This window comes from Oncorhynchus clarkii, chromosome 26, assembly GCF_045791955.1.
Source record: "Oncorhynchus clarkii lewisi isolate Uvic-CL-2024 chromosome 26, UVic_Ocla_1.0, whole genome shotgun sequence".
Lineage (NCBI taxonomy): Eukaryota > Metazoa > Chordata > Actinopteri > Salmoniformes > Salmonidae > Oncorhynchus > Oncorhynchus clarkii.
The window spans coordinates 19,799,587-19,827,182 of NC_092172.1; the positions used below are offsets into that span (position 1 = coordinate 19,799,587).

At 40.1% G+C, this 27,596-nt stretch overlaps 1 protein-coding gene across 2 annotated transcripts in view; it reads left to right on the top strand.

The window, feature by feature from the left end:
• The first annotated feature begins 5,973 nt into the window (after positions 1-5,973).
• LOC139384879 (RNA-binding Raly-like protein) overlaps positions 5,974-27,596 on the top strand; it is a 78,060-nt gene continuing 56,437 nt past the window's right edge. For both annotated transcript variants that reach the window (XM_071129778.1, XM_071129779.1), the window contains exon 1: positions 5,974-6,248. In XM_071129778.1, the coding sequence (XP_070985879.1) occupies positions 6,209-6,248 (40 nt within the window). In that variant the 5' untranslated portion in view covers positions 5,974-6,208. The remainder of the gene's footprint in view (positions 6,249-27,596) is intronic.

Sequence of the window (27,596 nt, forward strand, 5' to 3'; positions counted from 1 at the left end):
TTTGATTATTTTGTTCTTCTGTATTTTGTATTCATTTTCCATTAAATCCCATTATGGATACATACCACGCTGCATTTTGGTCCTCCGATCCTTCCTACTACTCCTCCTCAGAGGAGGAAGAAGAAACCCGTTACAGTATGTCAGTCAATCCATAACAATAAAAAACATTCAATGGGCACAACTCTATCGTAATTATCTCTCCGTTATTATTTAGAATTCATTAGATTTAGGTAACTGTCTCTTCTATGATTCAGCATTTTAAATACGACTCCATTCCCAATACGTTATTCCAGCGGACCATTTAGGCATGAACGTATTTCATCGAAATCAACTCGCTATTATTTAGAATGAATTAGTCTTTCAATTGAATCCAAACAAGCTATTACAACGTTCAGTTTATATCTTAAACAAACCCTAACAACCGTATCTCTCCCGGCAAAACATATCAATATTTGAATTACAATCAGAATAAATTTTTGTCTATCAGTGCCTAGGCTGAGATACGAAGCCTGAGTCGTAAGCAAGAGTTCCACCCCTCGACCACCATCACTATTGGAATGACGGAGCCTCCCCGCAATCAACCCTATTATTATAATTGTCTGTAGTTGCAAACTCCGGCACCGAGACAATTCCCTGAAAATAGCCCTAGCTTAAAGGTCAAGGCATCTCTCCGGCGATGATTCTCCTTACTTTCTCTCTCTTCTATCAGAATTTAGGAGTAGTTACTATTGTGACTTTTGATTTAGTTATTATTGAGTTATTAGGTCTCACACGTGAGCGAATTATCATTTTTGCGACTCTCGACTGATTAATATATCTATCGCCACTTTTCATAGTCTCAGACTACTTCCCATATACAATAGACTATTTAGGTCTCACACGTAAATGAGTTACCGCTTCTTATGACTCTTTACTTGTTAATAAACCTATCTCACACGCACCTCATTTTTCCCTTGCTGATATCCTTCTTTAAACTTACTCTCACCCTTTCTCTACTCAGTAATTTTGGTGGTTGCCTCCTACTCGGTCACAATGTTTACAGGGAGCCTTACACTCCCGGGCAAAATGTCCTGTCTCATCGCAATTAAAACATTTTCTATCGTCTGATCCTGTCCATTTTTTTCTCTCTCTCTCTTAGGTCCCTTCCTCGCTTCGGCTAACCACATACGAGCGGTGTCGAACCCTTCTGTCCGTTGCTTCTCTACCTTGTCCCCACAAACCCTATTTATTTGTTTTTCATTGATGCCAGTTTTTCTATATTTAAACTCATTTTTCAACCACTCCACAAATTTCTTGTTAACAACCTATAGTTTCGGCAAGTCAGTTAGGACATCTACTCTCTGCATGACCCAAGTAATTTTGTCAATAATTGTTTCCAGACAGATTAATTCACTGTATCACAATTCCAGTGGGTCAGAAGTTTACATACACTAAGTTGGCTGTGCCTTTAAACAGCTTGGAAAATTCCAGAAAATGATGTCATGGCATTAGAAGCTTCTGATAGGCTAATTGACATCATTTGAGTCAATTGGAGGTGTACAAGTGGATGTATTTCAAGGGCTACCTTCAAACTCAGTGCCTATTTTCTTGACATCATGGGGAAATCAGCCAAGACCTCAGAAAAATTGTAGCCCTCCACAAGTCTGGTTCATCCTTGGGAGCAATTTCCAAACGCCTGAAGGTACCACATTCATTTGTACAAACAATAGTACACAAGTATAAACACCATTGGACCACGCAGCCGTCATACTGCTCAGGAAGGAGACGCGTTCTGTCTCCTAGAGATGAACGTACTTTGGTGTGAAAAGTGAAAACCAATCCCAGAACAACAGCAAAGGACCTTGTAAAGATGCTGGAGGAAACAGGTACAAAAGTATCTATATCCACAGTTAAACGAGTCCTATACTGACATAACCTGAAAGGCAGCTCAGCAAGGAAGAAGCCACTGCTCCAAAACCAACATAAAAAAAGACAGACTATGGTTTGCAACTGCACATGGGGACAAATATCATACTTTTTGGAGAAATATCCTCTGGTCTGATGAAACAAAAATAGAGCTGTTTGGCCGTAATGACCATCGTTATGTTTGGAGGAAAAAGGGGGAGGCTTGCAAGCCGAAGAACACCATACCAACCGCGAAGCACCGGGGTGGCAGCATCATGTTGTGGGGGTGCTTTGCTGCAGGAGGGACTGGTGCACTTCACAAAATAGATGACATCATGAGGGGAAAAAATGATGTGGATATATTGCAGTAACATCTCAAGACATCACTCAGGAAGTTAAAACTTGGTCGCAAGTGGGTATTCCAAATGGACAATAACCCCAAGCATACTTCCAAAGTTGTGGCAAAATGACTAAAGGACAACAAAGTCAAGGTATTGGAGTGGCCATCACAAAGCCCTGACCTCAATCATATAGAAAATTTGTGGGCAGAACTGAAAAAGCATGTGCGAGCAAGGAGGCCTACAAACCTGACTCAGTTACACCAGCTCTGTCAGGAGGAATGGGCCAAAATTCAGTCAACTTATTGTGGGAAGCTTGTGGAAGGCTCCCCGAAACGTTTGACCCAAGTTAAACAATTTAAAGGCAATGCTACCAAATACTAATTGAGTGTATGTAAACTTCTGACCCACTGGGGATGTGATGAAATAAATATTTTGCTAAGGTGTATGTAAACATCAGACTTCAACTGTAGAGAAGTGCTCACTATTCTTATTTTTTTTATTTTTTTTATCTTAAAAGTAAAAGTAATATAGTCAACTATACAACTTCTACTACTACTACTACACTTTATATCATCCAATAATATATAATGAAAAACACTCAACATGAAGAATTAATGCAATTATGTTAATTTCAAATATTTATTTTGAAATAAAGGTTAGGTGCTCTTCTTTTTATAGCAGCAAGTAAAGGGACTGGACAAGGCTTTGCCTATAGCTGAAAACATCCTGGAAATGAGTGAACGCTTCCTTGGTTTCTTCTTGGTGGAGCCTGCACTCTCTGTTCGGCAGGATTCTTGATCATTGACAATTGCTGAAAAAAGTAAAATGTAAACATAACATTTTCTTTAACTGACCCTAGTTAGTTAACAGTCAGTCAAATTCATACTTTCTCCTCCAAGTCGGGCCAAAATAGTTGTTCCTCTTATCTTTTCCCTGCATTATTTCTCATCTCCCGTTAATTCCGGGACCTCCTTTGAGGATTTAATGCCCAATGCTAGTTAACTTTGTAGTTACTATGCTTATTCTCCCTAACTAGGTGTATGTGCTTCTATGATTTATGTGTGTGCTTTTCACCGTTATCCAATTACTATAGTTTTGTCCTACGGTATATTCTCACAATCTACATATATATCTCCTTCCCGTTAGTTTCCCTAGGTTCACAAATAGTTTACATTCCTTTGTAATAGGCTCTTTACTGACCCACTAATATACTATTGATCAGGTTCCAACTTAGATCTCAATATTAATTAGTTTGCATTGGTAGTGCAGATACCTTAAGTCGTTTCGGACCTAAGTCGCTGAGGACTTCTCCATTCCTAGGTGGCTTCTAAATCCAATTCCTGTCTTCCAATTGCATAGAATACTACCTATATCAGGGTTCTCTACACACAATTCTAAAGACAGGTCACCAGATCAGAATGCCTCATGGATTTTAAAAATCAACTTCTAAACCACACAAGAGTCATTAAACATATTTCTCCAAATGTCAATTCCCCAAATACGCAAATAAAGTTTTACTGACCTTGTTTGTAGGCTGGGAAAAGCAATGTTCGTGAGATTCCGTCACCGTCTCTGTCGCCCTTAGATATATACCGGCCTGTTCTTTGAACCCCAATTTCAGGGGCCAGGTCTTTAATTTACGGGTCAACGACCCGCCCGTGCACGGTTTTCGGTGTGCTATCTTTCGGAAGACAGGGACAGATTTTAGAAATCCACTCTAGAAATCCACTCGAAGGACCAAATTGTTCAGTAATTTTGCAATCAATGTTCATAAATTCCAATTATCTTTATCTGTCTGATACCCAGAGGTTGTACATTTCTGGTCTTAAATAAAACAGACAGAATTCCCAGATCACAATTGATCAGATCCAGGTTTATTTGCGAGAGCTCTGCCGTACATACACAAATACGTTCCTTTTATTAACATTCTAACCTATGCACATACATACACACCAACATAGGGATTTTCTCATGAGTCTCACCACAGTTTATAACCACTCAGCTAACAGTTCCAGTCTCCCCCAGATACTAGAGCTCTAGAGGGGCTCTCCCTGTCCTATCTTATCTCTCCAGAGTTACAGCCAGGTCGGTTCAAACATAGGTTAATGCTACCCTTCATTCTCTTTCTACACCCACAAACATTCCTTCCTTCCTAGATCTATGCTATATAACCCCTTCCTAATGAACAAACATTATTTAACACTACTAGAAAGACAGGTTGGAATTCTGTTAGTTATAATTCTACGTTAAATGTATACATCATTTAGTCATTATTCATTAAAAAAATCCCATTACACGTGCTCAAAACACGGAACATAACAAAAGTAAAGCGCGTAATAAAACACCACAATAACATGAAACAATTACACACAAACATGATGGGAAACAGAGGGTTAAATACAAGTAGATTGATTGGGGAAATGAAAACCAGGTGTGTATGGAACAAGACAAAACAAATGGATATATGAAAAATGGAGCGGTGATGGCTAGAAAGCCGGTGATGTCCATCGCTGAACGCCGCCTGAACAAGGAGAGGAGCCGACTTGGGCGGAAGTCGTGACAATCACTCCAGTGTTAATTTGCTAAATTGTAATTACTTCACTACTGTTGGCCTATTTATTTATTGCCTTACCTCCTTACTCCATTTGCAGACACTGTATATAGATTTATATATAGATTGTGTTATTGACTGTACTTTTGTTGATCCCATGTGTAACTCTGTGTTGTTGTTTTTTGTCACACTGCTTTTCTTTAACTTGGCCAGGTCGCAGTTGTAAATGAGAACTTGTTCACAACTGGCCTATCTGGTTAAATAAATGTGAAATATTTGTTTTATTTTATTAAATTGACGTGTTTCTGTTGTTGAGTAAATGACTGGTTAATCAAGTGGAGGGAAACAAACACCAGAGGTCTGCTATACCTGTCTGTAATCTCTATCTCCTCACTCTAATCACATTGCACTCGAGGGACACTGCCTGTGTTTATACTGCGTGTGTGTGTGAGTCTGTGTTCAGCATTTGATTGTGTGCATGTGTGTGTGTGTGTCTTAGCCTCAGTAGAATGACTCTGTCTTAGATAAGGCTTAATTAATGTTGCTTTCTCCATAACAGGGAGGTGAGTCCCCCCCCCTCTCTCTCTATCACTCTCTCTCCCCGCCCTCTCTCCCTCCCTCTTTCCCCTCGAACTCAAGGATCTCCACTGTTAACTCATCCAGTTGACACCCACAACACCCACATTCTCTGAATAATGTGTGTGTGTTTGGTGCATGTGCGTGCCTGTGTATAATGCCATCCCTGTGTGATATGAGGTCAGTGGTGAGCTCCTCTCGTCATCTCTGTATTTGGCTCTGCTGTGTCCTCAGATTCATGCTCCTCTCTTAGACCCCTGCCCTCCCCTGTCCCCCCTTCACTCCCTTAGCCCCCGGCTGTGGATAGAGTTACCCTCTCTTCACCACACCCTACACACACGCGAACACGCACACACACACACACACACACACACACACACACACACACACACACACACACACACACACACACACACACACTTCTTGGCAGCTCTCTCTTTGCCTGGGCAGACTCTATAAGCCCTGATCCCCAGCCAGGCTCTTGTTGCTGTGAAAAATAAATTGACACACTCACACTAACCCCCCCCCCCCCCCCCCCCCCCCCCCCCCCCCCGCCTGCTGGAGCTAATGGGCTAACCCAGTGCTTCCTCTCTCCACCCCCACTGCAGAGGGACAGATGGTACATACTGTTGGTGCTGCTCTAACTGCTCTGTCATTGATTCAGTAGTAACACAGCCGTCAGTCCACAGCCTGCCTGTCTGCAGAGAGAGAGCCAAAACAGGAAGAGAGAAAGAGAGGACACAAGGAGAGAAGAAAAGAGAGTGATTGTGAGAGAGAGAAGCAGGGAAAGCGTCCAGCCATCTTTCTGTCTCCAGTCTGAAAGCCACAGACGCCCTCTTTGTTTGGCGTCCCTGATATGACCCTGTTCAAAAGTGAGCACCACCGCAGCCCACGATGTGAGTATGCCAGGCTATAGATACCACTCTATGTGTGTATGTGTCTGTATGTCTCAGTGTGTATGTATGCATCTCCTACTCAATCTCTTTCTGCTTCTACCTCCCTCCCTCCCTGTTTTCGTCTCTCCCTGTCTATCCCTTTTTTCACCCCCCTTTCTTTCACATCTCTTTTCTCTTGGTTTCTCTCCCACTGCCTCTCTATTCCCTAAATCCCTCCGTCCTTATTTCCCCTCTCCTTACTCTATCCCCCCTTTCTCTCTCCCTCTGGTATTTCCTCATGCCGACCCATACGCCTGGCCAGGGATAACCCTGTCTAATGGAACGAGAGACAGAAAAAGAGAGAGAGAAGGAGTGAGTGAGGCAGTGAAAGGATCCCGAGTTGAGGTGACAGGAACTCGGCTGTTTACTCTCCAAACACAGCTGAGCTTAGCCAAGGACTGGAGAGGTGTGTTTGAGAGGACGTGGGCGTGATGAGAGCGTGTTATGGGTCTGTCATTTATCTGGGTGTGGGTGCTTGCGAGAGAGAGAGATCGACAGAGAGGTAGAAAGAGATCACTTATGTGTGTCCACATACATGTTATAATAATATGAGCATGGGTACATGAGATTGCATTATGACAGATGTCCGCAACTGTGATAGTGTGTTGGCCAACAGAGTGGTGTTGGATTTAGACTCTCTGAGGCATCCGGCTGTGTGCTTGACAGGCTCTCCTGCAGTGCTAGACTGTGTGAATCGATCCTGTGGTTCAGCCAAGACTAGAGCAGCCCAGTAGGAAGAATAAGGGCACAGGGTCAGCTCTCTCTCACTGGAGCAGAGAGGACAGAGCGAGAGAGTCTTCAGGACGCGAGGGCTAGAGCTGAACCTTCTACCCAGCTGAGCCTTCACTAGGGTTGTCAATAACTGTGGAGAGTGGGATTACATCGGTGCACAGGGAAAGATGCTATTTCTATTGCACGTCTTAGTAACTGCATGCGTATATGTAAAACGAGAGAAAGGGCGAGGGGGGAGAAGACCATTATTAAAAGCCCACTGCAGTCAAAAACATGATTTACCTGTGTTTTATCCAGAAAATTATGTCATGGCTTTAGAAGCGTCTGTGGATGTATTTCAAGGCCTACCTTCAAACTCTGTGCCTCTTTACTCGACATCATGGGAAAATCAAAAGAAATCAGCCAAGACCTCAGAAAAAAAATTGTAAACCTCCACAAGTCTGGTTCATCATTGGGAGCAATTTCCAAATGCCTGATAGTACCACATTCATCTGTACAAACAATAGTACACAGGTACAAACACCATGGGACCACACAGCCATCATACCGCTCAGGAAAGAGACGCGTTCTGTCTCCTATAGATGAACGTACTTTGGTGTGAAAATTGCAAATAAATCCCATAACAACAGCAAAGGACCATTTTTTATTTAACTAGGCAAATCAATGAAGAACACATTTTTATTTTCAATAACAACCTAGGAACAGTGGGTTTAACTGCCTTGTTCAGGGGCAGAGTGACAGATTTTTACCTTGTCAGCTTGGGGATTCAATCTAGCAACCATCCAGTTACTAGTCCAACGCTCTAACCAGTAGGCTACCCTGCTGACCTTGTGAAGATGCTGGAGGAAACAAGTACAAAAGTATCTATATCCACAGTAAAACGAGTCCTATATCGACATAACCTGAAAGGCCGCTCAGCAAGGAAAAAGCCACTGCTCCAAAACCGCCATAAAAAAAACAGACTACGGATTGCAACTGCACATGGGGATGAAGATCATACTTTTTGGAGAAATGTCCTCTGTTCTGATGAAACAAAAATATAACTGTTTGGCCATAATGACCATCATTATGTTTGGAGGAAAAGCTTAAGAACACCATCCCAACCCGTGAAGCACGGGGGTGGCAGCATCATGTTGTGAGGGTGCTTTGCTGCAGGAGGAACTGGTGCACTTCACAAAACAGATGGCATCATGAGGGATGGAAAATTATGTGGATATATTGAAGCAACATTTCAAGACATCAGAAGTCAAAGCTTGGTCGCAAACGGGTCTTTCAAATGGACAATGACTCCAAGCATACTTCCAAAGTTGTGGCAAAATGGCTCAAGGACAATAAAGTCAAGGTATTGGAGTGGCCATCACAAAGCCCTGACCTCAATCCTATAGAAAATTTGTGGGCAGAACTGAAAAAGCATGTGCGAGCAAGGAGGCCTACAAACCTGACTCAGTTACACCAGCTCTGTCAGGAGGAATGGACCAAAATTCACCCAACATATTGTGGGAAGCTTGTGGAAGGCTACCCGAAACGTTTGACCCAAGTTAAACAATTTAAATGCAATGCTACCAAATACTAATTGTAAACTTCTGACCCACTGGGAATGTGATGAAAGAAATAAAAGCTGAAATAAATCTATTTCTCTACTATTATTCTGACATTTCACATTCTTAAAATAAAGTGGTGATCCTAACTGTCATAAAACATGTACTTTTAACTAGGATTAAATGTCAGGAATTGTGACAAACTGACTTTAAATGTATTTGGCTAAGGTGTATGTAAACTTCCGACTTCAACTGTATATATTTCCACACTATGATGTTGGAATGATACTGTGAAATTGTTAAAAATGATGATAATGCCATTTTAGTGTAAGAGCTGTTTGAAAAGAAAGCCTGCAATTTCAGCCTTTTTATGTGGGATGGAGTTTTGGCCTTCCATGGTGACATCACGATGTGGTAAATTAGTTAATAGACCAATAAAAAAGAGAATTCCAAACCTCTCTGCCAATAACAGCTAATTGTCAGTTTTCCCTTCCCCATTCAGACCATTCCCAGACAGTCCAAGAAAGATTCTTGCTTGAGAAATTGCCCTTTGCTAAGAAGCTATCTTTCTTTTTCACCATTTTAATTAAAAACCATCACAGTAACCAGGTTTCCATCTAACCATTTCATGCAGATGAATGACCTGATGCATAAATTCACGACAGGGATTATGGAAACAGCTAATTTCTATGTAAAACTTCCAATGTCAACAAAACAAAATACGCTAGACAACGTGGGATATTTTTTGGTCTGTAATATAATTTATGGACAGTTGCAGTGGAAAAGCTTTTATGCGCAAATACAGTGCCTTGCGAAAGTATTCGGCCCCCTTGAACTTTGCGACCTTTTTTCACATTTCAGGCTTCAAACATAAAGATATAAAACTGTATTTTTTTGTGAAGAATCAACAACAAGTGGGACATAATCATGAAGTGGAACGACATTTATTGGATATTTCAAACTTTTTTAACAAATCAAAAACTGAAAAATTGGGCGTGCAAAATTATTCAGCCCCTTTACTTTCAGTGCAGCAAACTCTCTCCAGAAGTTCAGTGAGAATCTCTGAATGATCCAATGTTGACCTAAATGACTAATGATGATAAATACAATCCACCTGTGTTTAATCAAGTCTCCATATAAATGCACCTGCACTGTGATAGTCTCAGAGGTCCGTCAAAAGCGCAGAGAGCATCATGAAGAACAAGGAACACACCAGGCAGGTCCGAGATACTGTTGTGAAGAAGTTTAAAGCCGGATTTGGATACAAAAGATTTCCCAAGCTTTAAACATCCCAAGGAGCACTGTGCAAGCGATAATATTGAAATGGAAGGAGTATCAGACCACTGCAAATCTACCAAGACCTGGCCGTCCCTCTAAACTTTCAGCTCATACAAGGAGAAGACTGATCAGAGATGCAGCCAAGAGGCCCATGATCACTCTGGATGAACTGCAGAGATCTACAGCGGAGGTGGGAGACTCTGTCCATAGGACAACAATCAGTCGTATATTGCACAAATCTGGCCTTTATGGAAGAGTGGCAAGAAGAAAGCCATTTCTTAAAGATATCCATAAAAAAGTGTTGTTTAAAGTTTGCCACAAGCCACCTGGGAGACACACCAAACATGTGGAAGAAGGTGCTCTGGTCAGATGAAACCAAAATTGAACTTTTTGGCAACAATGCAAAACGTTATGTTTGGCGTAAAAGCAACACAGCTGAACACACCATCCCCGCTGTCAAACATGGTGGTGGCAGCATCATGGTTTGGGCCTGCTTTTCTTCAGCAGGGACAGGGAAGATGGTTAAATTGATGGGAAGATGGATGGAGCCAAATACAGGACCATTCTGGAAGAAAACCTGATGGAGTCTGCAAAAGACCTGTGACTGGGACGGAGATTTGTCTTCCAACAAGACAATGATCGAAAACATAAAGCAAAATCTACAATGGAATGGTTCAAAAATAAACATATCCAGGTGTTAGAATGGCCAAGTCAAAGTCCAGACCTGAATCCAATCGAGAATCTGTGGAAAGAACTGAAAACTGCTGTTCACAAATGCTCTCCATCCAACCTCACTGAGCTCGAGCTGTTTTGCAAGGAGGAATGGGAAAAAATGTCAGTCTCAATGTGCAAAACTGATAGAGACATACCCCAAGCGACTTACAGCTGTAATCGCAGCAAAAGGTGGCGCTACAAAGTATTAACTTAAGGGGGCTGAATAATTTTGCACGCCCAATTTTTCAGTTTTTGATTTGTTAAAAAAGTTTGAAATATCCAATAAATGTCGTTCCACTTCATGATTGTGTCCCACTTGTTGTTGATTCTTCACAAAAAAATACAGTTTTATATCTTTATGTTTGAAGCCTGAAATGTGGCAAAAGGTCGCAAAGTTCAAGGGGGCCGAATACTTTCGCAAGGCACTGTATTGACAGAAAAGCCATAATGTCTCAGTAAACGTGCAGTCACGTGATGATGTTGGAAAACAATGCAGTTTATAGGCAGATGAAATAATGAACATCAGAACTTCTTTCAGAACTTCGTAACTTTTGATGGTTAAGTGCCCTGATGAGCTTCGTGCAAATTTCCAAGAGATATTGAGGATAGGCTATCATTTAAATGATGCTGATGTCATGATGATCGGTGCTTGGCTGACAATTCTAAAAATAAAAAAGGATCTTGCTTTTATCCATATCATCATATTACCTAATTTTGTCCATAGAGCCTGCACCAAAACCAGATTGAGCAAGTATGCTATTTATCGCAACAGTTTTTGTGACAAACCATATGCAGTGTTAAAAATGCAATGGAAACACATTCAACTAGTTTTTTATTCAGGACATGAAAACGTAGAATCAGATCTGCTTTAAAAAAATACAGTTGAAGTCGGAAGCTAACATACACTTAGGTTGGAGTCATTAAAACTCGTGTTTCAATCACTCCACAACATTTTTGTCAACCAGCTATATTTTTGGCAATTCGGTTAGTATGCATGAAACAAGTAATATTTCCAACAATTGTTTACAGACAGATTATTTCACTTATAATTCACTGTATCACAATTTCTTTCATTACATTCCCAGTAGGTCAGAAGACATACTCAATTAGTATTTGGTAGCATTACCTTTAAATTGTTTAACTTGGGTCAAACATTTTGGGAAGCCTTCCACAAGTTTCCCAAATTATGTTGGGTGGATTTTTGCCCATTCCTCTTGACAGAGATGGTGTAACTGAGTCAGGTTTGTAAGGCCTCCTTGCTCGCATACACTTTTTCAGTTCTGCCAACAAATTTCTATAGGATTGAGGTCAGGGCTTTGTGATGGCCACTCCAATACCTTGACTTTGTTGTCCTTAAGCCATTTTGCCACAACTTTGGAAGTGTGCTTGGGGTCATTGTCCATTTGGAAGACCCATTTGCGACCAATCTTTAACTTCCTGACTGACGTCTTGAGATGTTGCTTCAATATATCCACATCATTTTCCATCCCTCATGATGCCATCTATTTTTGTTTCATCAGACCAGAGGACATTTCTTCATGTGCAGTTGAAAACCATAGTCTGGCTGTATTATGGCGGTTTTGGAGCAGTGACTTCTTCTTTGCTGAGCGGCCTTTCAGGTTATGTCGATATAGGACTCGTTTTACTGTGGATATACATACTTTTGTACTTGTTTCCTCCAGCATCTTCACAACGTCCTTTGCTGTTGTTATGGGATTGATTTGCACTTTTCACACCAAAGTACGTTCCTCTCTAGGACACAGAACGCATCTCCTTCCTGAGCGGTATGATGGCTGCGTGGCCCAATGGTGTTTATACTTGCACAGATGAACGTGGTACCTTCAGGCATTTGGAAATTGCTCCCAAGAATGAACCAGACCTGTAGAGGTCTACAAATCTGTCTTGGCTGATTGCTTTTGATTTTCCCATGATGTCAAGCAAAGAGGCACTGAGTTTGAAGGTAGGCCTTGATATACATCCACGGGTACACCTAAAATGGACTGAAATTATGTCAATTGTGAAGCTTCTAAAACTATGACATCATTTTCTGGAATATTCCAAGCTGTTTAAAGGCACAGTCAACTTAGTGTCTGTGAATTTCTGATCCACTGGAATTGTGATACAGTGAATTATAAGTGAAATAATCTGTCTGTAAAAAATTGTTGGAAAAATTACTTGTGTCATGCACAAAGTAGATGTCCTAACCGACTTGCCAAAAGTATAGTTTGTTCCAAGAAATTTGTGGAGTGGTTGAAACATGAGTTTTAATGACTCCAACCTAAGTGTATGTAAACTTCACACTTCACATGTATTTGGCTAAGGTGTATGTTAACTTCCGAATTCAACTGTATATACACTACCATTCAAAAGTTTGGGGTCACTTAGAAATGTCCTTGTTTTTGAAAGAGACGCATATTTTTTGTCCATTAAAATTACAGACGCCTCACTAGTCCTGAACTGGCATCTTCATTAAATTGTACCCGCAAAACACCAGTCTCAAAGTCAACAGTGAAGAGGCAACTCCGGGATGCTGGCCTTCTAGGCAGAGTTGCAAAGAAGAATACATATCTCAGACTTGCCAATAAAAATAAAAGATTAAGATGGCCGAAATAACACAGACAGTGGACAGAGGAACAGCACCCCTTAGTTGCCTCTTCACTGTTGACGTTGAGACTGGTGTTTTGCGCGTACTATTTAATGAAGCTGCCAGTTCAGGACTTGTGAGACGTCTCTTTCTCAAACTAGACACTCTAATGTACTTGTCCTCTTGCTCAGTTGTGCACCGGGGCCTCCCACTCCTCTTTCTATTCTGGTTAGAGCCATTTTGTGCTGTTCTGTGAAGGGAATTGTACACAGCATTGTACGAGATCTTCAGTTTCTTGGCAATTTCTCCCATGGAATAGCCTTCATTTCTCAGAACTAGAATAGACTGATGAGTTTCAGAAGAAAGTTATTTGTTTCTGGCCATTTTAAGCCTGTAATCGAACCCACAAATGCTGATGCTCCAGATACTCCTCTAGTCTATTGCTTCTTTAATTCTTTAGTGTGCGATGAGACAAGGATATCCCTACCTAGTTGTATTGCTTCTTTAATCAGGACAACAGTTTAAAACTGTGTTACCTTAATTACAAAAGGGCTTTCTTTTTTTTTCTTTACCCCATTTTTCTCCCCAATTTCGTGGTATCCAATTGTTAGTAGTTACTGTCTTGTCTCATTGCTACAACTCCCATACGGGCAGTCGGACTCACTATCAGACTCACAATCACAGCCAGGATTCAAGCCAGGGTGTCTGTAGTGATGTCTCAATCAGTGGGATGCAGAGCCTTAAACTGCCGCGCCACTCTGGAGCTTAAACCAACATCCACATGGCAGTTGTTTTGACAATGTCTTAGGTGGAACTGCATTACAGCTGTCAAATCCACAAGTGGCTCTCGGCATTATACCTAAAGCAGACATTACCATTGGCGGCACAGTGTCGAATTAACAGCCTTGTTTACAAGTTGGAACACAGGAATTTAAGATATAATCTACACCTTGATTAGGATGATAGAAATCCTCATTATTTAGTTGCTTTTTTTTTTTTTCAATTTAAGAGTAATTATTTCTATATATCATATGCTTTCTCGTTCTGAACTTCTTATTAGAGTGATTTGACAGCCGACACCGCCAAAACATAGCTATATGGTCGTCTGCTACCGCGGGTTAACGCCTGATCTGATTGAATCTAGGCCTTAAGTGCAGAAGTGCCTTTATTTGGACTGTCATCACAATCAGCATTTTATTGCCTAAAAAGTCAGTTTGATTGAAACCTCTGGTGGGAAAATGCACATGTACTTTTTTTATATCCGCATTCAAATCTGTCGCCAATTGGAAGTTTAGCTAGTAAGGTACTTCATTGTTACCTAGAAATGATTCGATATTGAGACAAAAAAAAAACAGATGCATTGGACCTTTAAGGGTTGTAGAGCTTGGGACAGAGAAATACAATTGTTTAGTAAAATAACCAGAAAGCTAGAGAGAGACAGAGTGAGAGGATGAGGGAGGGAGGAAGAGTCCTCGGAGAGCGAGAAAGATAGAGAGACAGAGTGAGAGGATGAGGGAGGGAGGAAGAGTCCTCGGAGAGCGAGAAAGATAGAGAGACAGAGTGAGAGGATGAGGGATGGAGGAAGAGTCCTCGGAGAGCGAGAAAGATAGAGAGACAGAGTGAGAGGATGAGGGAGGGAGGAAGAGTCCTCGGAGAGCGAGAAAGATAGAGAGAGATCCGAAATATCTTAGTATACTAAGCACGTGAATTTAGGACCCACTGGTCACAAACTGGTTGAATCAGCAATGTAATTTGTCAACATATTTTGACGTGGGATCTACTTGGATAATACATTGAATTTTTTTTTAAACATCAAGTTAAACTTGTTTTGAGGGTGGTATTTCAACCACACCATTATACCATCATTGTAACCCATTTTCAACATAGACCAGCCTTGTGCAAAATATGTTGAACCTTTGAAACAACATTAGATCTTCAATGTTATATCCACTATCAGAAAAAAACTGTAGGCTGGGCTGCATCTCCTACTGGAGAGTTGATCTACACCTATTCATTTGTTCTCCCATTCAGGGTTTTAACCAAATCCATATTTTCTATTTATCACTGACTACTACCAATGTGCTATCGTGAAAATGATTATGGAGAGATCTCTTAATAGCTAAATACATTCACTGTTTGTCTATAAATTAATAATTGATATGTTAGATTCATGTCTCCATCAGAACCAAAAATCTAAGACAAAGAATAGGACTAAATCAAATCAAGCTTTATTTAAAGTGCATTTAAAGTTTGATTAGATTTAGTCCTATTCTTTAACTTTTTGGTTGAGATGGAGACATGAATCCAACATATACAGTATCAACAAGTTAACAAAAGGTCTATGTTGGATTCACATCTCCAACTAAACCAAAAATAAAAGTTAAGGAATAGGATTAAGCCAGAGGCTCAGAATAAACTATCCAAGCATTAGATATAATTCAAATGTTGATGTTTGGTTGCTTTGTCATCCAAACACAATTCAATATGACTTTTGTAATACAGTAAATAGTCTATAGACATCTTACAAACTAATGTAACAGTATTTATTCAACCTTAAAATTAGTAACACATCCACATACATTACTGTAACTATAAATGTCTTCTTATGTCATCATAGAAAGTGTGCATGTTCAAGATAGCATGCAAAGGTTGCAGGTCTGTTGAGATCTTCACAATTTCTATAATAATCTGTGCAGCGTCTTGAACAGCATTGATCACTGGCGCTAGGCCTATGTACTTTTAATGTAATCTCATCTACAATCCAGGTCATTTGGTTGTGCTGTTAGTTGAAGCACAGTGATGACACATTAAGTTGTTGTATAAATACAAAACATCTGACATTATATTCCCATTTGAACTTCGTAGTCCTTTGAAATGGTTGAAAGCGCAGTGATAACACATTTTGATAACAAGTAAACAAAAAACCTTTTTCCTTTGGAATTTGGTTGTGCTTTTAGATCAGGGGTAGGCAACCCTGTTCCTTGATTGCCGCAGGTACTGCAGGATTCTGTTCCAACTAGTCACCACACCAGACCAACTGAACTAATTGATCAGTTCAGTGATTGCCTTAATTCAACACACCTTGTCGTCCAGGTCGGTTAAATCAAAAACATGAAGTGCCTGCAGAACTCCAGGACCAGGGTTGCCTACCTGTGTTTTAGATGGTTAAAAGCATAGTGATAACACATGGGGAATTCAACAAACTGTCTTTTTGAGTGGGTGAATAAAGGTTGAAATCTCATTGATCAATGTCTCAACCAAATATTAGCCAAATGTTGACGTTGAAATTACGTGGTGTGCCCAGTGGGGATACCACATATTCTATTCTCTCCTCTTCTAATAATTTATGTTCAATGAGGTTTTCTTCCATTTTTAAGTTTTGGCATATTCATTCCAGCACCATACATCTCACTGCTGGTTTGCTTCTGAAGGTAAGCAGGGTCAGTCCAGATGAAGCTGAAAATAAATGTGGGAAAATAAGTCACGTTTGTGGAAAAAAAATCATGAGGAAAAAAATACATGAAAATGAACATTAACATTAACATCAATTGTGTGCCATGTTTATTTTTACACCACTTCCAGTCTCCCATCCAGGGACCAACCAGGACCAACTGCATAGCTTCAGAAGCAAACCAGCAGTGGGATGCAGGGTGCTATGTTGCTGGAATGAATGTGCCAAAACTTACATATGGAAAAAAGGCAGCAACTGAAAAAAGGCAGCAAAAGCAAAGGCCAGGGCAACATGACCAAACATAGGGAAAATTGTCAGGAAAAAGGGAGCCGTTTTATTGAATTGCGTTGTCATAACAAATGTTTCACTGCAAATGTTTTTTTTGTATCCATTTACAATTCATTTTTTATTTTGCTCTCAATATCATTGTTTGTGTTTGCATTACTAAGAATGTTGTTGTCGACTTCAGAAGTTTTGCTTGATATTAATGGCACAAGCGTAACTCACTCACTATAGTATTATACCATATAATAACACCATTAGTCTATTAAAGGTGTTTAAAGTGGCAGTCCTTAATTGAAACCTTAACAAAGTGTTCTCCCCCGCACAATTTCAGTGAAAGCTGAGGGATGGAGCTGGAGAAATGCAACCACTCTCAAATCCATAGAATACACTGTTGGGCGCAAGGACTGACTATCCATGATATCAACATATATCATTTTTAGGCTATACAGTGGTTGTTTACATTTACTTTGTTTACAAACGTTGGAGTATATCAAGCTTATATTTTGGGTTCAAATGGGGTACGATAGCTGAACTAAGAATTAATTTACAGTGCCTTCAAAAAGTATTCAAACCCCTTGACTTATTCCACATTTTGTTGTGTAACAGCCTGAATTCAAAATTGATTCAATATTTTTTTTTAAATCTGTCATATAATAACCTATGCCCATAATGACAAAGTGAAAACATGTTTTTAGAAATATTTGCAAATGTATTGAAAATGAAATATAGAAATATCTAACTTACATAAGTATTCACACCCCATAATTATTCACACTGAGCCGATCCATGTCAAAATCAAATTCGGCAGTGATTACAGCTTTGAATTTTTCTGGGTAAGTCTCTAAGAGCTTGGCACACCTGGATTGTACCAGTTTTGCACATTCTTATTTTTTAAGTTCTTCAAGATCTGTCAAGTTGGGTGTTGATCTTTGCTAGACAGCCAAGTCTTGTCAGATATTTTCAAACCGATTTAAGTCAAGACTGTAACTACGCCACTCAGGAACATTCAATGCCGTCTTGGTAAGCAAATCCTGCATATATTTGACCTTGTGTTTAAGGTTATTTTCCTGCTGAAAGGTGAATTTGTCTCTCAGTGTCTGTTGGAAAGCAGACTGAGACAGTTTTTCATCTACGATTCTGCTTGTGCTTAACTCTATTCCATTTATTTTCATTCCCCCACAAAACTCCCTAATCATTGCTGATGACAAGCATACCCATAACAGGATGCAACCACCACCATGCTTGAAAATATGAAGAGTTGTACTCAGTCATGTGTCGTGTTGCATTTGCCCAAAACATAACACTTTGTATTCAGGACATGAAGTTAATTTCTTTGCCACAGTTTTTGAAGTTTTACATTAGTGCCTTATTGCTAACAGAATGTATGTTTTGGAATATTTTCATTCTGTACAGGCTTCATTCTTTTCACTCTGTCATTTAGGTTAGTATTGTGGAGTTACTACAATGTTGTTGATCCATCCTCAGTTTTCTACTATCACAGCCATTCAACTCTGTAACTGTTTTAAAGTCACCATTGACCTAATGGTGAAGTCCCTGAGCAGTTTCCTTCCTCTCCGGCAACTGAGTTAGGAAGGACGCATGTATCTTTGTAGTGACTGGGTGTATTGACACACCATATAAAGTGTAATTTATAACTTCACCATGCTCAAAGGGATGTTCAATGTCTGCTTTAAAATGTTTTACCCATTTACCAATAGGTGCCCTTCTTTATGAGGCATTGGACAACCTCCCTGGTCTTTGTTGGTGATTCTGTGTTTGAAAAGCACTAATCAACTGAGGGACCTTATAGATAATTGTATGTGTGCGGTATTGAGATGCGGTAGTCATTCAAAGGTCATGTTAAACACTATTATTGCACAAAGCGGGAGTCCATGCAACTTATTATGTGCACATTTTTACTCCTGAACTTTATTTAGGCTTGCCATAACCAGTGGTGTAAAGTACTTATATACTTTAAAGTACTAATTAAGCAGTTGTTGGGTGGTATCTGTCTGTACTTTTCATTACTATTAATATTTTTTACAACTTTTATTTTACTACATTCCTAAAGAAAATAATGTACTTTTACTCCATACATTTTCCCTGACACCCAAAAGTACTAGTTAATATTTGAATGCTTAGCAGGACAGGATGGTCCAATTCACACACTTATCAAGAGAATATCCCTGGCCATCTCTACTGCCTCTGATCTGACGGACTCACTAAATAAAAAAGTACTATGTTTGTAAATGATGTCTGAGTGTTAGAGCCCCTGGCTATCCGTAAATACAAATGAATTTTCAAAATCATGCCATCTGTTTTGCTTAATATAAGGAATTTGAAATTTGATACTTAATTAAATTTGAGCAATTACATTTACTTTTGATACTTAGGTATATTTAAAACCAAATACTTTTAGACTTTTACTCAAGTAGTATTTTACTAGATAACTTTCGCTTTCGATTAAGGTATCTTTACCTTTACTTAAGTATTTTTCCACAACTGGCTTTAACAACGGGGTTGAAAACTTATTGACTAAAGACATTTCAGCTTTAAATTAAAGCACATTTTTAAACATAATTCCACTGACATTATGGGGTATTGTGTGTAGGCCAGTGACAAAACAAATCTCAATTGAATCCATTTTAAATGCAGGCTGCAACACAACAAGATGTGGAAAAAGTCAAGGGATGTGAATACTTTCTGAAGGCTCTGTATACTCCTATATTCTTCAAGAATCAATGGGTATATATCATTCATTTATAAGTCCAAAAATGTATGTAGCAACTGTGGATTGCCCCTTTAATAGGAAGTGACCTTCATACAGCAGAACCATGTCGCCATTTCAATGTGATCCATCAGTTTTTAAGATTTGGTCACCCTAATTCCAACCGGTAGAAACATTGCAAACAGAACAAATTCTTATTTTACAATGACGGCCTACCCCGGCTAAACCCTCCCCTAACCCGTACAACGCTTTTTTGTAAGGGTGTATGTAGTGAGAGCTACATACACCCTTATGTAGTGAGAGCTACATTCCATTAGAGAAGAGGTGGTATGAATAAATAAACACAGCAGCAGGCTCACCAGACAGACCCCTGAGACTGGTCCACCCTTCACACCAGGGAGAAACCTACACGGCTAATATCTCTCTGAAGCTCTCAGAGGGCAGAGTGTGCGGTGTCCTTACAGCATACAGTAAACATGTATATTACTAGAAAAAGTAATATGGAACGTTGAATGAAGTACAGTGCCTTGCGAAAGTATTCGGCCCCCTTGAACTTTGCGACCTTTTGCCACATTTCAGGCTTCAAACATAAAGATATAAAACTGTATTTTTTTGTGAAGAATCAACAACAAGTGGGACACAATCATGAAGTGGAACGACATTTATTGGATATTTCAAACTTTTTTAACAAATCAAAAACTGAAAAATTGCCTGGTGTGTTCCTTGTTCTTCATGATGCTCTCTGCGCTTTTAACGGACCTTTGAGACTATCACAGTGCAGGTGCATTTATACAGAGACTTGATTACACACAGGTGGATTGTATTTATCATCATTAGTCATTTAGGTCAACATTGGATCATTCAGAGATCGTCACTGAACTTCTGGAGAGAGTTTGCTGCACTGAAAGTAAAGGGGCTGAATCATTTTGCACGCCCAATTTTTCAGTTTTTGATTTGTTAAAAAAGTTTGAAATATCCAATAAATGTCGTTCCACTTCATGATTGTGTCCCACTTGTTGTTGATTCTTCACAAAAAAATACAGTTTTATATCTTTATGTTTGAAGCCTGAAATGTGGCAAAAGGTCGCAAAGTTCAAGGGGGCCGAATACTTTCGCAAGGCACTGTATGTCTAAGAATGCTGTGAGAGAGCTACGGCCAGGCAGCTTGTATCAGAAACTCAGCCGCTCCGGTGGTTCTGCTCTTTGTGTATGCTGCGCTGCCATGCCCCTGAGCCAATGTGTGTGTGTGTGTGTGTGTGTGCCCATGGCTCCCTGTCTCTTTGTGAGCTGACTGACAGACTAACTGACTGATTGACTGACTGACTAATTGACTGACTCGTTGACTGACTGACTGACTGACTGACTGATTGATTGACTGATTGACTGACTGATTGACTACGTTCAACACTAGGGAAATAGCTGGGGCTATTTTATGGAAAAATGGAAGTGTTATTTATTGAATCTCAATTAACATAAATGATAAAAGAGGAGACAATAGAATAGAGGCTGTGGTACGTCCCCATTGGGCACACCACGTCATATTTGGTTGAGAAATTTCAACCTTAATTTACCCACTAAAAAAGACAGGCTGCAGTTTGTTGAATTACATGTGTAATTACTATGCTTTCAACCATCTAAAGGCTCAACCAAATTCCAATGTAAAAAGAATGTCATATTCCTGGTTTAGTTATCATCTAAATGTGTTATCACTGCGCTTTCAACCATTTAAAAGCACAACACAGTTCAAATGGGAATATAATGTCAGGTGTTTTTGTATTTATACAACAACTTAATGTGTCATCACTGTGCTTCAACTAACAGCACAACCAAATGACCTGGATTGTAGTTGAGATTACATTAAAAGTACATAGGCCTAGCACAAGTGATCAATGCTGTTCAAGACTGCACAGATTATTTTAGAAATTGTGAAGATCTCAACAGACCTGCGAACTTTGCATGCTATCTTGAACATGCACACTTTCTTTGATGACATAAGAAGACATTTATAGTTACAGTAGGCTAACCTGAAAATGTGGCCGTCAATGTGTTACTCATGTCCGAAAACCATGAAAATGTTAAAATAATAAACAATTCATGTGATTTGTTCACACGTGTCTGAAAAGTTTTTTTAATGTGATTTTTTAATGTGATGTTTTGTAAGGGCAATAATGCAACTGTCAAGATCGCTGTGATATACCTTTCTAACCTATACTATCTCTCTCTCTCTCTCTCTCTCTCTCTCTCTCTCTCTCTCTCTCTCTCTCTCTCTCTCTCTCTCTCTCTCTCTTTTAACTGTCAGGATTGCTGTGATGTACCTTCTCTACTGTCTTTCTAACCTATACTCTCTCTCTCTCTCTCTCTCTCTCTCCCTCTACTCCCCTTTCTCTCTCTTTCAACTGTCTCTCCCCCGTCTTTTTCTCCGTCCTCTCTCTCCCTCTCACGCCCACTCCCCGTCATGCTGCTTTGTTAGGCCTATTTTTATGACAGTGATGTTGGTGGTTGCTCAGCTTGTGATATCGTCAGTAAGAACCCTGTCAGCAGACTCTGATCTGAGATCAAATGGACCAGGACTCCTGTCAGAGAAAGCAGATGGGAGTGATCCAGGAAGTCAGATCTGAGAACAGCACCATGGTAGAGACGTTGCATTGTGTGTCAGCATGATGTGAACAGGCAGGTGGGCTGTGCTTTAACAGTCCCGTTTGACAAACGACCCACTCTGCCACTGCAGAATGCCAGCATCGTGTGTGTGATAGGCGGTGCCACTTGCCAAAAACACACAGGGCTCCACGCTGTGCAGGATCCCCCACAATTCATCTGTTCCTGGAGCGCACAAAACTGCCAAAATGTCACTCCACTCCACTCCACAGCTCATTGCTCTCGTTACATCATATTTTCCACATCGGGGGCTTGAATCCGGGTTTAAGAGGTCACAGTATTTGCCTGAGTAAAATACTAATAAAAAACAAAGCCTAATTCCAAGTAGGATGTTTTTGCTTATGCATATCCTCCTCTCTTCCAGGTAATGTGATTAAACTGGCTTTAGATATGAGCATTTACCATAGCTGGTGGTGAGGCAGAGTAGAGGTCGGTGGGAGAGGCAGGAGCCAACAGTCAGTCAGAACACGGCAGTAGGGATTATGGATTTATAATACTGTGGTTATGATTACAACTCATTTCATGTGACCTTGGTTTTGGTCACACTGACAGACAGACTGGCTGCAGCCGCTTGTTTGATGACGCATCTCTGTTTCAATTTACTGGTTTCGTGGTTGATGAGATTCTATACCGAGTCCTCCACCCTTTCTGGCCTCTGTCATCATGTTCACAGACTTCAACACAGAGATTGTGGAGATAAACTCATGAACAAGGGATAATCAGAATCGAGGTCAATGCATTGTTCATTTTGTCAGATTAGGAACTGAATTGGAATTTGTGTGTTTTCCATGTTACATCAATAGTGGGGTTGAAAAAGTGGAGTTAGTGTTTCTTACAATAGTTCATTCCTACCCCTGCTGTTGTACTCTAATCAGAAATTCCATAAGGAATTAAATAGAAAAATATGCATAGAACATCTTGTCGATGACTGTTTGTTTTTTACTGTAGACCTGTGTTCATGTTATATAGTACGAATCTGTGTAGGCTTGAAAAATCCTAGGAACTTTGCAAAAATTCACCGTTTTTAAAAAAAATCATGGTTGGTTTCCGGAATTTCTGCTTATTCTCTCCTGATTTCAAGAATCTTTCAACCTGGAATTTCTGCAAAACCACAGAATTTTGGGAAAGTTACCGTAATTTTGCAACCCTACACGTGTTTGTGTGTCCAACCCACATCCTGACTCTGGGTTGACTAATCTGCTCAGGGTGCCTGGCCAACTCGTGTGTGCACTGGCTGCACTGTGGTGACGGTCCTATAGCCTCATCCATGTATGTGTATGTGACCACTTTGAGTCCCTTTGAGTCTGTTAGCATTCTCCCATGTTTTCCCAAAATAGACTCTCAATCTGTGTATGTCCTCTGTGCAGGTGGGTCCTCTGTTCACAGACCCCTCAACACAAAATGCTCTTCCACCCCCATAGTGCTAATGCCCCCTCTGGAAGCCTGCCATTTAGACAACAACAACAGAACACATACGTGTCAAAAATGGTCACTCTTGTCACTCTAGTCCTGTTCTATCCCCAGCAGACATTAAAAGTTTTGTGGTAGTGTTTTAAATGTTTTTAGTGTTGAGAGGCATCCTGGAATGTGTTTGGATTGAGATCACAGTGGGAAAGCTAATTGCATTGTATTGCTTTTGTTTCCTTTCATCTCTCCCTGTCATTATTGTTGTTCCTTGAAACCAATTGAGTTGTATTGTCATATTGCATTTGACATGTTCTCATCGTAGCATTGTTTATGGAAGGCAAAAATACTCACATCATGTTTGACAAGCACACTTTGCATAACACCATTGTAGGTTGCCATCAGCTGAAAACATTGCAATGTCTGTTCTTACAAAATCAATAAAGATACAGAATATCTGAATAGCTAAATGCAGAGACGGAAGTGAGAAGGCGATCAGGGGCAACTTTTATCTTCAACAGGAAAAGTAAAATAAATCACTGGAGGACGTATTTTAAGAGACATGGTTTTTCTACAGTCAAAATATTACAACAGCCACAACAAGGCTGTTGACAACCAAAGCAGCCATGACTGCAGTTGTTTAACATAGCAGTCAATCTATTTCCTGTAGTTTTAAAATGATTAAATATTTTGTTTTATGTAATAAAGTTTTATGTAAAAAATTATTTCTACTTCAAATGGAGCACACTTTGTTAAACTGTAGTGGGCTAAATCAGGCTCACAGTGTTTCTTGGCAAATCTACTTTGAAACAAAAGTATACACCTCACACAGATGGTTATGGTCTTAAACAAAATAACACACCTGTACCATGTCAGATATACAGTTGAAGTGTATTACATTTTGAGATGCATCCCAATATTAAACTTTATATGCATCACAGAAGACTGAAATATAACAAAACATTTTGATATAGAAACACCATATTAATTATGGATTTATGAAAAATATGAATAATATTCCACCCATGAAGCTGCTAGAGGGCGATTTGGTCATTTGACTGCAGGAAAGGGAAATAATGTCATTCAAATAAGTTGACTCACCCACATAAGTACACCTGGATGCACATACATTTTAAAGACATCCTCCAGAAATGTAGGAACGTTTACTGTTAAAGTGATATCCCTAGTATAAATACTGTAAAGTGCAGACACTAAAGGGTAAAACATCATTTTTTGAGTAAAATTGTGCTTTTTAGACACAACTGTGAACTTCAAGGAGTAGGGCATTCAATGAGTTGTTCTGATGGGAACCCGTGATGTCATCGGCCTACCCCTTGCTTGAGGAGTAGTAGAGACAAAAGAGGAATGCCCCACCCCACCACTGCAATGTCATGACTTACCTGGACCACCTATTGAGATGTGCCTTTTGTTTTGTAAACAGTGGTGCGTATTAATGGATGCCAAGGGAAGCCAGGCTTCCCCTAAAAAAAAAAATATCAAGAAAAAAAGATAGATCTTTCGTCTCTCTGTGTTTCATAATTTTCCTTCAATTCGCAAGAGGCTGAATGTATATCACAGGAGAAAGCGCGCCTATGTCTATATATGTGTAGGCCATCTATCTGATGCTGTCTGGTCCAAACAAGTATGACATTGTTGCCTTCCGTAGCATTGAAGGCAAGGGAAGCCAGCGAGCGTCTGGCCCCACTTGACAAAAATAGTATACAAAATTTGCCAAACCGCATTGAGCTATACTGAGTGAGCTCAACTGTGAATGGTTCTGGCACACCAAAAAAAGTGTCAAGGGAAGCCAGCTTGGATTTGGCTTCCCTCCTATCAAATCCCATTGAAAGTAATTAACAGAAAATTGTTGTGTTTTTTAAATCTTCCAGTGGCTAGCTATCCAGCTAGCTAAATTTGTCTCTTTCTTAAATTAGCCTTGGATGGAGATAGGGATATGGACTTGGTTTTCATTAATTCTCCATACTGGCCAACGATTATAATGGTGATTCTGATCCAACCATTAATTCATACATTGTTGTGCCCCTGGCCTGAGAGAATGGAAGTTCAACATGTAGCTAGTTGTAGAAGGTTAATGTTAACTAGCTAAAGTTGCCCATGAAAGGAAGTTAGGCTAGTGAGCAAGCATTTTAGCCAGGTAGCCTAGGACAACAAAAAATAAAAGCATGTACAGTCGTGGCCAAAAGTTTTGAGGAATTAAATTCCTCTATGTTTTAATACCCAATTAAAATGAAACACTGTCAATTCCTAAGAATTTGTAAGACTCTTATTTGCATAAAATGGACAGAGACCAGTCTCAAAATCAACCAGCAGCGTTTATTCTCGAGAGTACTGAACATGATACAGTTTACCACAGGTTATAAACTGATAATGACGTCATTAGTTTTCGAACTGTCCCGTCTCTTCTTGACACTGGTACAAAGTCTGTATAGTTCTCAAGCCTTCCCACATCGTCTATCCTAATTTAGACCGAGCCAAGGCCTGCCTGTGTAGATAAGCATTCTAGCCAGTCTGGCGATATAGTTCATTCATTTCTACCAAGGAACAGACAGTCATTGTTCTAATTCTTGATTATATTTACACACATTATATTCAGTACTAGGATTAAAAGAAAATTCATACATATATACAGTAACATAATAGTATTCTGATTAGTCAGTCCTGATTGAAATGTATACATAATTAGTCATTATTGATAAAAAAAAAATCCCTTAACAGACACAAATATTAATTTTCACAAAGTCTGCTGCCTCAGTTTGTATGATGGCAATTTGCATATACTCCAGAATGTTATGAAGAGTGATCGGATGAATTGCAATTAATTGCAAAGTCACTCTTTGTCATGCAAATTAACTGAATCTCAAAAAAATATTTCCACTGCATTTAAGCCCTGCCACAAAAGGAACAGCTGACATTATGTCAGTGATTTTCTTGTTAACACAGGTGTGAGTGTTGACGAGGACAAGGCTGGAGATCACTCGGTCATGCTGATTGAGTTTGAATAACAGACTGGAAGCTTCCAAAGGAGGGTGGTGCTTGGAATCATTGTTCTTCCTCTGTCAACCAAGGTTGCCTGCAAGGAAACACGTGCCGTCATCATTGCTTTGCACAAAAAGGGATTCACAGGCAAGGATATTGCTGCCAGTAAGATTGCACCTAAATCAACCATTTATCGGATCATCAAGAACTTCAAGGAGAGTGGTTCAATTGTTGTGAAGAAGGCCTCAGGGCGCCCAAGAAAGTCCAGCAACCGCCAGGACCGTCTCCTAAAATTGATTCAGCTGCGGGATCGGGGCACCACCAGTACAGAGCTTGCTCAGGAATGGCAGCAGGCAGGTGTGAGTGTATCTGCACGCACAGTGAGGCGAATACTTTTGGAGGATGGCCTGGTGTCAAGAAGGGCAGCAAAGAAGCCACTTCTCTCAAGGAAAAACATCAGGGACCGACTGATATTCTGAAAAGGGTACAGGGATTGGACTGCTGAGGACTGGGGCAAAGTCATTTTCTCTGATGAATCCCCTTTCCGATTGTTTGGGGCATCCGGAAAAAAGCTTGTCCAGAGAAGACAAGGTGAGCGCTACCATCAGTCCTGTGTCATGCCAACAGTAAAGCATCCTGAGACCATTCATGTGTGGGGTTGCTTCTCATCCAAGGGAGTGGACTCACTCACAATTTTGCCTAAGAACACAGCCATGAATAAAGAATGGTACCAACACATCCTCCAAGAGCAACTTCTCCCAACCATCCAGGAACAGTTTGGTGACGAACAATGCCTTTTCCAGCATGATGGAGCACCTTGCCATAAGGCAAAAGTGATAACTAAGTGGCTCGCGGTACAAAACATCAATATTTTGGGTCCATGGCCATGAAACTCCCCAGACCTTAATCCCATTGAGAACTTGTGGTCAATCATCAAGAGGCG